Below are 13,628 nucleotides of genomic sequence, written 5' to 3'. Positions count from 1 at the left end.
CTGTTTTTTGTCATAGAAATACACAACCGCCTGCACATGTCGGTGAATATAATGTGAATGCGCAGCTCTGTTTTAGTGTACACTTCCCTTACGTTTGCTAAGGCAGTCTCAGTGCTGCTTACACCTTTCTTAAATTTGGTTCTTGTACAGAGGTCTCAGGTTTGCAAGACCACTGGTCTTACTTTTATCCAGAGCAGCCTCAGTGTAAGACGTATCGAGCTTGTCTTTTCAGTGCCTTCCAGGCCTTGTACTTAAAGTAACGGAGCCACAGTTCTTTTTATGAGTGTGGAGAAAAGAACAGCCCCAAGGGCCCCAACAATCAGTTAGGCTGGAGAGAAATACCCCAGGATGTAAACATTACACCACAGAGTGAGACTGGGTCATGACCCTCGGGTTTAACACAAGATGTAGCCCTCGACTGTTATGGGCCATCATAAGGCCTGCCAAACAACTGAGAGAGATCAGTCTGTGCAGCACTGCTGGCATGCCACAAGGACAAAAGGTTAAGGAAACACTGCTCTGCTCCAGCAGTATTTGGCTGACAAATACAAGGAAAATATCACTTAAAAACTGCAACAGAGAAGTACACCTAACAAAGAAACTGACTCACTACTGCAAAAACTAAACACTGGATGTGTGAATAAAGACTAACTGCAAGAGTTAAACATAAAATCTCTGAGCACAAATTTGCATGAGATCACACTGCATTTACATACAGATATAAAGCTTTCTGTCTGTGTCTCCTTATGCTCTGTTCCTCCTTTTACACTGACCATCCTCACAGGAACACTGAAAATAACTAAACCTGCTAAGCAATGGGACTTTGATGTCAGGGTTTGTGTGCTAATGATGATGATGATGATGATCTGAAATTAACAAGAGGAGCCTGTTTGTTGAGTTCAGCAATGCAGAGGATAGTGGATAGTTCTATACACAAAAGTGAAGTCATTACCACCATAAAACCAGATGTCTTTATTATTTATTTATTTATTTTTGTCATAGCCACAGACGTATTTCAAACACCAAGTTCGCTTCTATAGCTCAATACCACCCCCTGGTGGGACTCATTTTAAAAGGTTGGCACACACTCATCCAAATAACTAAATTGCCAAGGTTTTCTCATTTTCTCTCCTATGGACAGAGGCAATATGTTTACTCAGTGAAACATTAAACTTATTTTACATCAAAAAGAATTCCCGTTTGAAGTTCTGACTTGACATAGCCCTGTTCACTTCTGAAGTCTTCCATGTTGGGCTGTGAAATATGTAGAAACAGCAAGACTTCATTTCTGATGGATCTTTTTTTTTTGTAATGCAGCCAATTTGAAATGACTCCTTTGTTGTGCTATAAAGGTGATAATATCTGCATTAATATAAAAAAGGTGACATATAGAAGAGACCTCGTTACCTATCATTTTATATATAAGTTAGACTACTGTTATCACAGTTAACATTATGGAGCGTGTGGGCACTGAAAAGCCAATTTAACGTTAAAGATAAACCTTACATAACAGGTGAGGGAGCTCAAATATTTCTTTTTTAGATGCAGTTTGTGTTGCCTTGCATGTTATGTGATTTGTAGCCATAACTAAAAAAAAAAAATCTTTAATCAGATGAGTGGTGTGACATATGCGCGTTTTTGAATGCTGGCGGACAGGGCGTTAGATTTACTCCTCCGTCCTCGCCGTTTTCACGGATGTGATGGCATTCAGGTACATTAGAGCAGCGGAGCGCCGGTTAACGCGTTTGGTGGCTGCTGCGACACAAACATAAAGTATTCCTTTGGATACATTTGGAAAATACCTCACTTCTCGCTCACTACACATACCCGAAAACCTCCCAATGAATTAAACCAGGTTTTAAGTGTTTGCTTGATATTGCTTCCAAACAGCGCGCGCCCGCGGTAACACAAAATAAACTAACACCCCTTTTCCGAAAGCTGTGTAATAAGGGGAGAAGTTAGTCGACGGTGTGTTGTCATTAACTTAGCGTTGTTGTTAACAACTTAAATTGCTGCTCATTCCTCTAGTGTTAAAAAGTAAAAGCGGCACTTTTACCGCGGTGAGTATATTTCGTCTTTAAACGCGCTTTAAATGTGGGCTACGCTGGGAAGAGTAGCTGGCTAGAATGCAAGCTAATATTAGCTGCTAGGTGATGTATCCACGTTTTAGCTGGCCGCTGTGGAGAAAACAGCGGAGCTGTTTTTCCGCCGAAAAAATATTACCCACTTGTCCTCACGCGTGTGCGGTCCGCGCGCGGAGTTGCAACTGTTCTAACAGCACGCCGCGGTCCTACGACTTAAATTAATCCCATTATATTTCTCTTACCTTCCGGCTTGTTTTCGGCAGCCATTTCCCCTTCACGCGCAACATCCTCCTCCTCTACACGACCGTGGGTACCACGCGCGTGCACGGCGAGAGAACAGCGCGAGGAGGGAGCGGAGGAGCACGCGGCGAGTCGGTCCGACCCAAGCGAACTTACTATTGGCTGTGAGGCGGAGACTGACTGAGGATGAAAAACGCATCTGTCCACACCTTTCTGAGGGCCCCCCCCCCCCGCCGCCTTCTTGTTTGTTTGTTTGTTTGTTTGTTTGTTTGTTTTTAAACAGAGAATTTAAAACTCCTAGCAGGTTTTGCTTTACCACAGCAAAGCCAAAAGTGGGATAATATTTGCATTTTTTTGAAACTTATGCCACCTTTTTTAACAATAATATGGGATTCACGCCTCATCCTGTTATCCACTGAATATTTAAAGGAGTCATATTACACACATTTTCAGCAAAGTGATAAAGCTCACCGGCTGCCTTAAAGGGCAAAGCTCTCTTGTGCAGAAGGCGTGTGCGTGGCATTTAGAGGTTCATGTAACATTCGCCATCCACAGGCATGTCGCACGACGACACATGGTCGCCACCATTCGCCAGGGTGTGGCAAGTGGTTGGGTCATGTTCAGACCACTTGCTCAACTTCATTTGCAGAGGTGTAATGATACACTAGATTTGCCATATGATACATATCTCGATAAATAACAACATTAGTGTTCCCACTAATGTAGAAAGTATGGTTATGAACTTTGGGTAATGAATAAGATTGCGGACACAAGCGGCGGTGCTTCGCATCGAAAGCAGTCAGCTGAGGTGGTTCAGGTATCTAGTGAGGCTGACCCCTGGTTGATTCGCTAGGGAGGTCTTGCAGGGACATCCAATTGGGAGGAGGCCCCGGGAAAGACCTAGGACACACTGGAGGGATTATATTTCCCAGCTGGCTTGAGAATGCCTCAGGATCCCCCGGGAAGAGTTACAAGAATTGGCCAAAGATGGGGAAGTGTGGGATGAGCTGCTTGGTCCAGATCCGGATAAGGGGCAGAAACTGAATGAATAAATGCTTTAACTTGAAAGAAACACATTATTCTGAAGTATAAATTGTAATTGTTGATGTTATTTCTTTCCTGTTTGTATATTTTCTAAATCATTTATGATTCTTCTGGGGTGGGGTGGCACAGTGGCTTAGTGGTTAGCACTGTTGCCTCAGAGCAAGAAAGTCCCGGGATCGCTTCCCACCTGGGCCATTTTGTGTCGAGTTTGCATGTTCTCCTCATGGTCGCGTGGGTTCCCTCTGAGTGCTCCGCCTTCCTCCCACAGCCAAAGACATGCAGGTCGAGACATGCACTTTAAACTGACTGTAGGTGAGACTGCTTGTGTTTGTTTGTCTGTCTATATGTGGCCCTGCAATAGGTTGATAGGTTGGCGTCCGTCCCACAGTGTACTCTGCCTCTCATCCTGTGACTGCTGGGATAGGCTCCAGCACCCCCGTGATGATTAATTGGAATAAGGAGGTATAGCAAATGAATGAATGTAAGAGGTTTCTTCCATGCAGTAGTTGATACAGACAATTCAATACAGACATCACGATACACTTATCAGGATTTACAATGCATCATTACACCCCTCAAACTTGCCACGCACATGCTGTCTGCATTACAGAATGGAAAGCACCAGGTCTCCAAATAAGCACCAGAAACTCCAAATCTGGAAGAAAACAGAAGAAAACAGAGCAGAGTTGACAAACCACTGGCCAAGAAGCAGCAGATAACTCAGATGATGTTAAACTCTACTGAATACTGAACATGCGCAGTGTATCGACAGTGAGTACAGGCATGTGTGCAGCGAATATAGCACATTAGTGGTAAATGTAGATGAGTGGGTGGCTTAAAGCCCATTCTCACATTCACAGATGTCTATCCTGGAAGGTCATGGTGACAGACCACTGTGTGAAGATCAGAGTCCCACGCAAATGTGATCCAGACTGAGCTTTGATGAGGTAGCGCATTGGTCTTGTACCATGTGGTATATGCAAAAACAACCGTGGCACATCTGTAGTATAGCAACCTTGGTCACATTAGGTACAAGAGACAGTGGGAAAGGGACCAGCTGCCATTCATTTTCAATCAGAGTGAGTGTTTTACAGCGACAAGAAACAAGTGGGTGCTAAGCTAGGTGGGGCCACAATATACAAGAAGTCTGTTTTATACAAAAATGCTGAGTGATGTGGCACGGAAATGCCGACATGGCATTCTGAATGAAAGCAGTATGACATCTGTGTGACACATTTTGTTTGGTTGCTTGAACAAAATAATCCAAGATGGCAGAATACGTACCCAGACAGTTGTATTTTTGTATAAATCTGTTTCTCTTATATGTTGTTAAATTTAGTGAGAAACCCTGTTTTGTAACCAGATAATACCTCTGAGGCGATTTATAGGACATGTTACCAGAATTTAGCAAGCTAATATTGTTACTTGAGTGTCACTGTGACACACATTTTAATGAATCAATGAATCAATCGACCTTTGGTTCCACCTTCCTTTATAAGCTATTATTAAACATGTGCAAAGCCAAGTAACCACAAGCTTTAGCGTTACTTTAGCATAACATTGCAGCTTACGGAAAATCTCCCAGTGATATCATGGCATGAATGACAATATTACAGTCTGCATGAAAATACAAGGCATTACCTAAATATGTCAAAGTTTGTAACTGAAAAATAAAGTCATTCTTCAACATCTTGAAAATTCCAACATAGTTAAAGTAAGACCACAGTACAATGACGGAATATCCGTCATAATACTTATTTCATTCTGGACCCTCTAAGGGTTTCCATGCTTAGGACAAGGTCTCAACCCGTGGCCTTTCGGGCTGTATGTCCATGAAAGTAATAACAGGACTTTTGTCCATCCCAGCCAAGTTGTGTCAGCAATAACCCAAAAACAGTAAATGCTATCTTCTTGTACATCTGTAACTTAAAATAAGAGTTAATAAGTACAAACACTTTCACAAATGGTCAGCTTTGACATAACACTGTTGGGAAGGTGTCGTAGCACGGACCCACAACAGGGGGCGCAAATGAACGGACAATGAATAAGCCAAAAAGTAACAATTTAATGTTGTGATAATACACAACTAAATACACAGAAATTTGCAAAGTCAATTGACACCAGGTGACGTGTGGGCAGGCTCGAAGATAGAAGACCCCTGACGAGAGAGAAGCCGCGTCCCACACGGCTTCCACCACCAACGGTCTGAAGAACACCGGAGCCGCCAAGTCCCGAGTCCCCAGGTGGCCTCTGTCTTCGGCTGTCGACCCTGGTACTGCTGGCAGAAAGCAAAGATAAGATGAATGAGTGTGAGTCCGCACACTCAGTAATCCACAGTCTGTACACAGTTAGGAGGGAGCACCTCCACCTCCAATCACACACTCGTGCAGCTCCTGGTTAACCACTTATCTGGTTTGGAGTGTGAGGCGAAGCCGTCGCTGTCACACCAAACACCAATCCCACAGACAAGGCAACACACCAGGAAAACGGCTGCAACAGAAGTTCAGATTATTATACAACGTGTCAGTCAGCAGAGAAATTACCTCTTCAGTAGTTGCTATTTCTCGGCGAGGAGGTGGAGTTGCAGTCCGGCCTTTATGGTGGTGATGATGATGATGAACGAGTGACAGCTGGTGCAGAGAATGAATGACAACTGTCACTTCTTCTGGGTCTGGCGCCCTCTCGTGCTTGGAGCCCGCACTCCAAGCAGGGCGCCCTCTGGTGGTGGTGGGCCAGCAGTACCTTCTCTTCAGCGGCCCACACAACAAACAGATCAATCAAAAAAGGAACTTTGTTTAGCCTGTAGAATATCCCTCAGACATATTTTTACTGTCCAGAGAACTGGACAGTAAAACTGGAATTAAATCATGGGTAGAATATCAATCAATCAATTTCAATCAATCAATTTTTTTATATAGCGCCAAATCACAACAAACAGCTGCCCCAAGGCGCTTTATATTGTAAGGCAAGGCCATACAATAATTATGTAAAACCCCAACGGTCAAAACGACCCCCTGTGAGCAAGCACTTGGCTACAGTGGGAAGGAAAAACTCCCTTTTAACAGGAAGAAACCTCCAGCAGAACCAGGCTCAGGGAGGGGCAGTCTTCTGCTGGGACTGGTTGGGGCTGAGGGAGAGAACCAGGAAAAAGACATGCTGTGGAGGGGAGCAGAGATCGATCACTAATGATTAAATGCAGAGTGGTGCATACAGAGCAAAAAGAGAAAGAAACAGTGCATCATGGGAACCCCCCAGCAGTCTACGTCTATAGCAGCATAACTAAGGGATGGTTCAGGGTCACCTGATCCAGCCCTAACTATAAGCTTTAGCAAAAAGGAAAGTTTTAAGCCTAATCTTAAAAGTAGAGAGGGTGTCTGTCTCCCTGATCTGAATTGGGAGCTGGTTCCACAGGAGAGGAGCCTGAAAGCTGAAGGCTCTGCCTCCCATTCTACTCTTACAAACCCTAGGAACTACAAGTAAGCCTGCAGTCTGAGAGCGAAGCGCTCTATTGGGGTGATATGGTACTACGAGGTCCCTAAGATAAGATGGGACCTGATTATTCAAAACCTTATAAGTAAGAAGAAGAATTTTAAATTCTATTCTAGAATTAACAGGAAGCCAATGAAGAGAGGCCAATATGGGTGAGATATGCTCTCTCCTTCTAGTCCACTGAAGGCTTTTTAGGGAACTTTTAGGACAACCTGGTAATAATGAATTACAATAGTCCAGCGTAGAGGAAATAAAAGCATGAATTAGTTTTTCAGCATCACTCTGAGACAAGACCTTTCTGATTTTAGAGATATTGCGTAAATGCAAAAAAGCAGTCCTACATATTTGTTTAATATGCGCTTTGAATGACATATCCTGATCAAAAATGACTCCAAGATTTCTCACAGTATTACTAGAGGTCAGGGTAATGCCATCCAGAGTAAGGATCTGGTTAGACACCATGTTTCTAAGATTTGTGGGGCCAAGTACAATAACTTCAGTTTTATCAGCAGGAAATTAGAGGTCATCCATGTCTTTATGTCTGTAAGACAATCCCGCAGTTTAGCTAATTGGTGTGTGTCCTCTGGCTTCATGGATAGATAAAGCTGGGTATCATCTGCGTAACAATGAAAATTTAAGCAATACCGTCTAATAATACTGCCTAAGGGAAGCATGTATAAAGTGAATAAAATTGGTCCTAGCACAGAACCTTGAGGAACTCCATAATTAACTTTAGTCTGTGAAGAAGATTCCCCATTTACATGAACAAATTGTAATCTATTAGACAAATATGATTCAAACCACCGCAGCGCAGTGCCTTTAATACCTATGGCATGCTCTAATCTCTGTAATAAAATTTTATGGTCAACAGTATCAAAAGCAGCACTGAGGTCTAACAGAACAAGCACAGAGATGAGTCCACTGTCCGAGGCCATAAGAAGATCATTTGTAACCTTCACTAATGCTGTTTCTGTACTATGATGAATTCTAAAACCTGACTGAAACTCTTCAAATAGACCATTCCTCTGCAGATGATCAGTTAGCTGTTTTACAACTACCCTTTCAAGAATTTTTGAGAGAAAAGGAAGGTTGGAGATTGGCCTATAATTAGCTAAGGTAGCTGGGTCAAGTGATGGCTTTTTAAGTAATGGTTTAATTACTGCCACCTTAAAAGCCTGTGGTACATAGCCAACTAACAAAGATAGATTGATCATATTTAAGATCAAAGCATTAAATAATGGTAGGGCTTCCTTGAGCAGCCTGGTAGGAATGGGGTCTAATAAACATGTTGATGGTTTGGATGAAGTAACTAATGAAAATAACTCAGACAGAACAATCGGAGAGAAAGAGTCTAACCAAATACCGGCATCACTGAAAGCAGCCAAAGATAACGATACATCTTTGGGATGGTTATGAGTAATTTTTTCTCTAATAGTTAAAATTTTGTTAGCAAAGAAAGTCATAAAGTCATTACTAGTTAAAGTTAATGGAATACTCAGCTCAATAGAGCTCTGACTCTTTGTCAGCCTGGCTACAGTGCTGAAAAGAAACCTGGGGTTGTTCTTATTTTCTTCAATTAGTGATGAGTAGAAAGATGTCCTAGCTTTACGGAGGGCTTTTTTATAGAGCAACAGACTCTTTTTCCAGGCTAAGTGAAGATCTTCTAAATTAGTGAGACGCCATTTCCTCTCCAACTTACGGGTTATCTGCTTTAAGCTACGAGTTTGTGAGTTATACCACGGAGTCAGGCACTTCTGATTTAAAGCTCTCTTTTTTAGAGGAGCTACAGCATCCAAAGTTGTCTTCAATGAGGATGTAAAACTATTGACGAGATACTCTATCTCACTTACAGAGTTTAGGTAGCTACTCTGCACTGTGTTGGTATATGGCATTAGAGAACATAAAGAAGGAATCATATCCTTAAACCTAGTTACAGCGCTTTCTGAAAGACTTCTAGTGTAATGAAACTTATTCCCCACTGCTGGGTAGTCCATCAGAGTAAATGTAAATGTTATTAAGAAATGATCAGACAGAAGGGAGTTTTCAGGGAATACTGTTAAGTCTTCTATTTCCATACCATAAGTCAGAACAAGATCTAAGATATGATTAAAGTGGTGGGTGGACTCATTTACTTTTTGAGCAAAGCCAATAGAGTCTAATAATAGATTAAATGCAGTGTTGAGGCTGTCATTCTCAGCATCTGCGTGGATGTTAAAATCGCCCACTATAATTATCTTATCTGAGCTAAGCACTAAGTCAGACAAAAGGTCTGAAAATTCACAGAGAAACTCACAGTAACGACCAGGTGGACGATAGATAATAACAAATAAAACTGGTTTTTTGGGACTTCCAATTTGGATGGACAAGACTAAGAGTCAAGCTTTCAAATGAATTAAAGCTCTGTCTGGGTTTTTGATTAATTAATAAGCTGGAATGGAAGATTGCTGCTAATCCTCCGCCCCGGCCCGTGCTACGAGCATTCTGACAGTTAGTGTGACTCGGGGGTGTTGACTCATTTAAACTAACATATTCATCCTGCTGTAACCAGGTTTCTGTAAGGCAGAATAAATCAATATGTTGATCAATTATTATATCATTTACCAACAGGGACTTAGAAGAGAGAGACCTAATGTTTAATAGACCACATTTAACTGTTTTAGTCTGTGGTGCAGTTGAAGGTGCTATATTATTTTTTCTTTTTGAATTTTTATGCTTAAATAGATTTTTGCTGGTTATTGGTAGTCTGGGAGCAGGCACCGTCTCTACGGGGATGGGGTAATGAGGGGATGGCAGGGGGAGAGAAGCTGCAGAGAGGTGTGTAAGACTACAACTCTGCTTCCTGGTCCCAACCCTGGATAGTCACGGTTTGGAGGATTTAAGAAAATTGGCCAGATTTCTAGAAATGAGAGCTGCTCCATGCAAAGTGGGATGGATGCCGTCTCTCCTAACAAGACCAGGTTTTCCCCAGAAGCTTTGCCAATTATCTATGAAGCCCACCTCATTTTTTGGACACCACTCAGACAGCCAGCAATTCAAGGAGAACATGCGGCTAAACATGTCACTCCCGGTCCGATTGGGGAGGGGCCCAGAGAAAACTACAGAGTCCGACATTGTTTTTGCAAAGTTACACACCGATTTAATGTTAATTTTAGTGACCTCCGATTGGCGTAACCGGGTGTCATTACTGCCGACGTGAATTACAATCTTACCAAATTTACGCTTAGCCTTAGCCAGCAGTTTCAAATTTCCTTCAATGTCGCCTGCTCAAACTAGATCAAACTAGAAGTCATCATCTACATCTGTACTAGCTTTAAAAGGCAAAGAGAGGTCAAATTTGGTGGATCAGCTCAGTGCATCTTCCTCTTACGACACAGGTCACGTCAAGATTAAAGGACATGGGCAAATCAGAGGTAAAAGTAAGTCCCTTCGGCTGCTCCCTTGTTTGCACTTGGGGTCGCCACAGCAAATCCAAGGTGGATCTGCATGTTGAATTGGCACAAGTTTTACGCCGGATGCCCTTCCTGACGCAACTCCACATTACATGGAGAAATGTGGCAGGGGTGGGATTTGAACCCGGAACCTTCTGAACTGAAACCAAGCGCATTAACCACTTGGCCACCACAGGTCATCGTCTAAAATAGATTCATGCCCATATCTCAGAAACTAGATGAGCTATTAAAACATGGTTTTCTGAATAGATTTATGTGCTCCTGGGGAGAACAAATGTATTTGCACCTCTGATGTCAGTGATGTCACAAGCCTGCATCCAGCAAAGTAAGAAAATATGAGATGACAGTGGAGAGGCACGATGATTGCCATCGCTTGAAGTCAAGTCAAGCTAATGACATGGCTAATGCGAGAAATGTGTAGCAGTGGAAGCAATAAAGAAGAACTGCATTGTGCCACTGACAGTTTTTGGGGTGGTAAAGATCTGTGTGGCCAGTGCATCACACAGAATGCAAAGCCATGATAAGGTAATGTGATGCATTCTGCAAAAACAAAAGCCTTTTTACTTTAATTGGAAATTAGCTGTGGCTTTCCATGCCCCCCACTGCCATTAGAGAGGAGGTATTTTTCCGTCTCTCCCCTAAATGTGTGCGTGTGTTTTGGTCTTGTGTGTGTGACTTCTGTGACATATGTCACAGTAGTCTACAACAAGTTATTTCACAAACAGCAGGGTATTTTTTTCATGCACAGATATTTGAGGATGTATGGTATGAATCCCAGCCATATTTAACGCTAAATGGTAGCTTTAAAATAAAAGATTTTGCACAATATGAAATTGGAGGGACAAAAATTCTCATTAGAGAAATTAGTCTTCCTTGTACCAAAACAAAACAATCTGTGCCTTTTTTTAAATCAGAGATAGCTCACTGCAAAGTGGGACACTCATTAATATGCACAAAAAGCTTAATAATACATATTTTATGTATGCAAAGCAGGGTTGTCTTACTAAAAACACCAAAGCACAAATGTTCATGCCCCTATGATAATATAAATGAGTACAAATGGTCTTTATTTATCCTGAGACTGAATAACGATGCATGACTCACCAGCATTCACTCATACAGTAACAAAAGAAGTCAAAATTACAATTTTGCACAAATAATCTTGCAGATCCATACCTGCAAGTTGCCAGTAGGTTACACTGCAATTCATAGTATATGTTCTTTAAATTCAAAATTGTACATTTGATTAATTTCTTGACCTTAGCCTTTGATCAGCTTAATTTAACTAACACAAGCACGTTAGAAGGAGGGCTGACCCTTAGCCTTCCTGTGTTGGTTCTGTCTGCCTCCTGCAGTACACAAACACACATTACTTCATGTTCTATACCTGCTTATTTCAATTAAGGGTCACACGGGAGCTGGAGGCTATCACAGCTGTCATTGGGTGAGAGGCAGGGTACATCCTGCACAGGACGCCAGTCTATCACAAGGCCACATATGGACAGACAAACACATTCACACCTACGATCAGTTCACCTAACCTGCGTTTGTCTTTCAAAGTGGGAGGAGGCTGAAGCACCCAGAACGAACACATGCAAACACGGGGAGAACATACAAAGTCCACACAGAACGGTCCAGGTGGGAAGCGACCCCAGGGCCTTATTGCTGTGAGGCAACAGTGATAGCCACTAAGCCACCCACACAACCGTGCAGGTCATTAGGCTAAACCAGAGGTTCTGTGGGCTGAGCCTCCACTGGGAAGCTGTACAGTCACTGTAAATTGAAATGATTCATGTGGGTGCAATGAAAAATAAACAAACATCAGCACTATTCATTTGATTGTACAAGCCACTCAATACTCAAATGAGAAAAAAAATTCCATCAAAATGACATTTAAAGGGGTTATAGACCTTTTTAGCAAGCTGTTATAGATTATGAGGTGCCATTCACGGTTTTATGTTAATGTGAAACCTGAAAAAAATCTATTTTCAGATCTCTAAGAAATTACCTGTGTGTGTGTGTGTGTGTGTGTGTGTGTGTGTGTGTGTGTGTGTGTGTGTGTGTGTGTGTGTGTGTGTGTGTGTGTGTGTGTGTGTGTGTGTGTGTGTGTGTGTGTGTGTGTGTGTGTGTGTGTGTTTCTTTATGCCATGTCCTTCCTGTCCAACAGAGATGTGTGAGTATACCTTAGGGGAAGCAGGAGTTCAGATCAGGATTTCCATGCCATATGTCACAGATGTCTAAAACAAGGGGTTTCAGGCTTAAATTTCAGATGACATTCTACATACACAAAATTGTGGAACTTTGACAAAATATAAGATGAAACTCCAACCATATATAGATGTTAAAATATGCAACATCATTTTGCACTGTGGGATTCCTGTAGTGTATAAACAAACTGATTTTGGAATGGAATGAAAAAACTATAGAGTCTGATCATTTTATCTCAAGGAAAAGCAGTTAGCGTGCTTGCTTTCCAACAAGAATGTCCTTGGTACAGTGCCAACTGCACCTCATTCTAAATGTACCTTTGCAGTTGTACCACATCCATTGTGGCTACACCGAACAAAAATGGGTGCAACAACAACAAATTGCTTTTAGTATTATTATAAGGACAGTGTGCATGTGACTATATTTCATCATCTACGGAAAAAGTTTGGAAAATGGTTTGAATAGTGATTATAAATTGAATGGATGTTTGCCTGCTCAATTTGTACTGTGATGGGATCTAATCTCTCAACAATCCTTAACAGGATGATTCAAGTTTTTATATCTTTCACTTACTGCCCATTTACACAGCGTTTAACATAATTCACTTTTCAATCTTTGTGTTCTACTGACCTTAGCCTTTGACCCCAGAGGTATAGCCATTAGTTAGTACAAACACAGTCAAACAGGATGCACAGAATGGTAAAATTGACCTTTGATCTGTTTATTCAGGGAGCAGTCAGTTTCTTGGATTGTAGCATTTTTAGAAGTATCATGTACATTTGCTTTAAATCTCTCCTTTTTTTTTTGACTGAATTCCAAGTATAACAGTTAAGTACCACTCCATAGCAGTGCAGTGAAAATACTTTTTGCTTAGAATCCCACAGTGCTACATTTGGTTTGATGAATGTGTAAATTACTGTTATGCAATACTGCACCAGCTGCTTTATGGTGCATATTACTGATGGTTTGTGAGGGTCCAAATTCTCAATTTATGGCTGTCTACAAAGTAAATTATCTTACAAGTTTGTGTAAACAATCAATGCAGAAACAGAAATGCATGCAAAATGTCTAATTTCCCATGGTATGGTGCAACGAGGTGCTGCTTTATTGCTAC

At 41.8% G+C, this 13,628-nt stretch overlaps 1 protein-coding gene across 7 annotated transcripts in view; it reads right to left on the bottom strand.

Annotated features, from left to right (window-relative positions):
- The window catches only part of camta1a (calmodulin binding transcription activator 1a), a 919,840-nt gene extending 917,341 nt beyond the window's left edge, over window positions 1-2,499 (bottom strand). For 4 of the 7 annotated variants that reach the window (XM_034172934.1, XM_034172936.1, XM_034172940.1 and 1 more), the window contains exon 1: window positions 2,327-2,499. In XM_034172934.1, coding sequence (XP_034028825.1) covers window positions 2,327-2,351 — 25 coding nt within the window. In that variant the 5' untranslated portion in view covers window positions 2,352-2,499. The remainder of the gene's footprint in view (window positions 1-2,326) is intronic. The other 3 variants (XM_034172933.1, XM_034172935.1, XM_034172938.1) reach the window with 2 other exon arrangements.
- Window positions 2,500-13,628: the final 11,129 nt, after the last annotated feature.

This window comes from Thalassophryne amazonica, chromosome 6 (genome assembly GCF_902500255.1).
Source record: "Thalassophryne amazonica chromosome 6, fThaAma1.1, whole genome shotgun sequence".
NCBI classification, from domain to species: Eukaryota; Metazoa; Chordata; class Actinopteri; order Batrachoidiformes; family Batrachoididae; genus Thalassophryne; species Thalassophryne amazonica.
The sequence above is the reverse complement of the archived record's forward strand: the minus strand, read 5'-3'. Positions and strand labels throughout refer to the sequence as shown.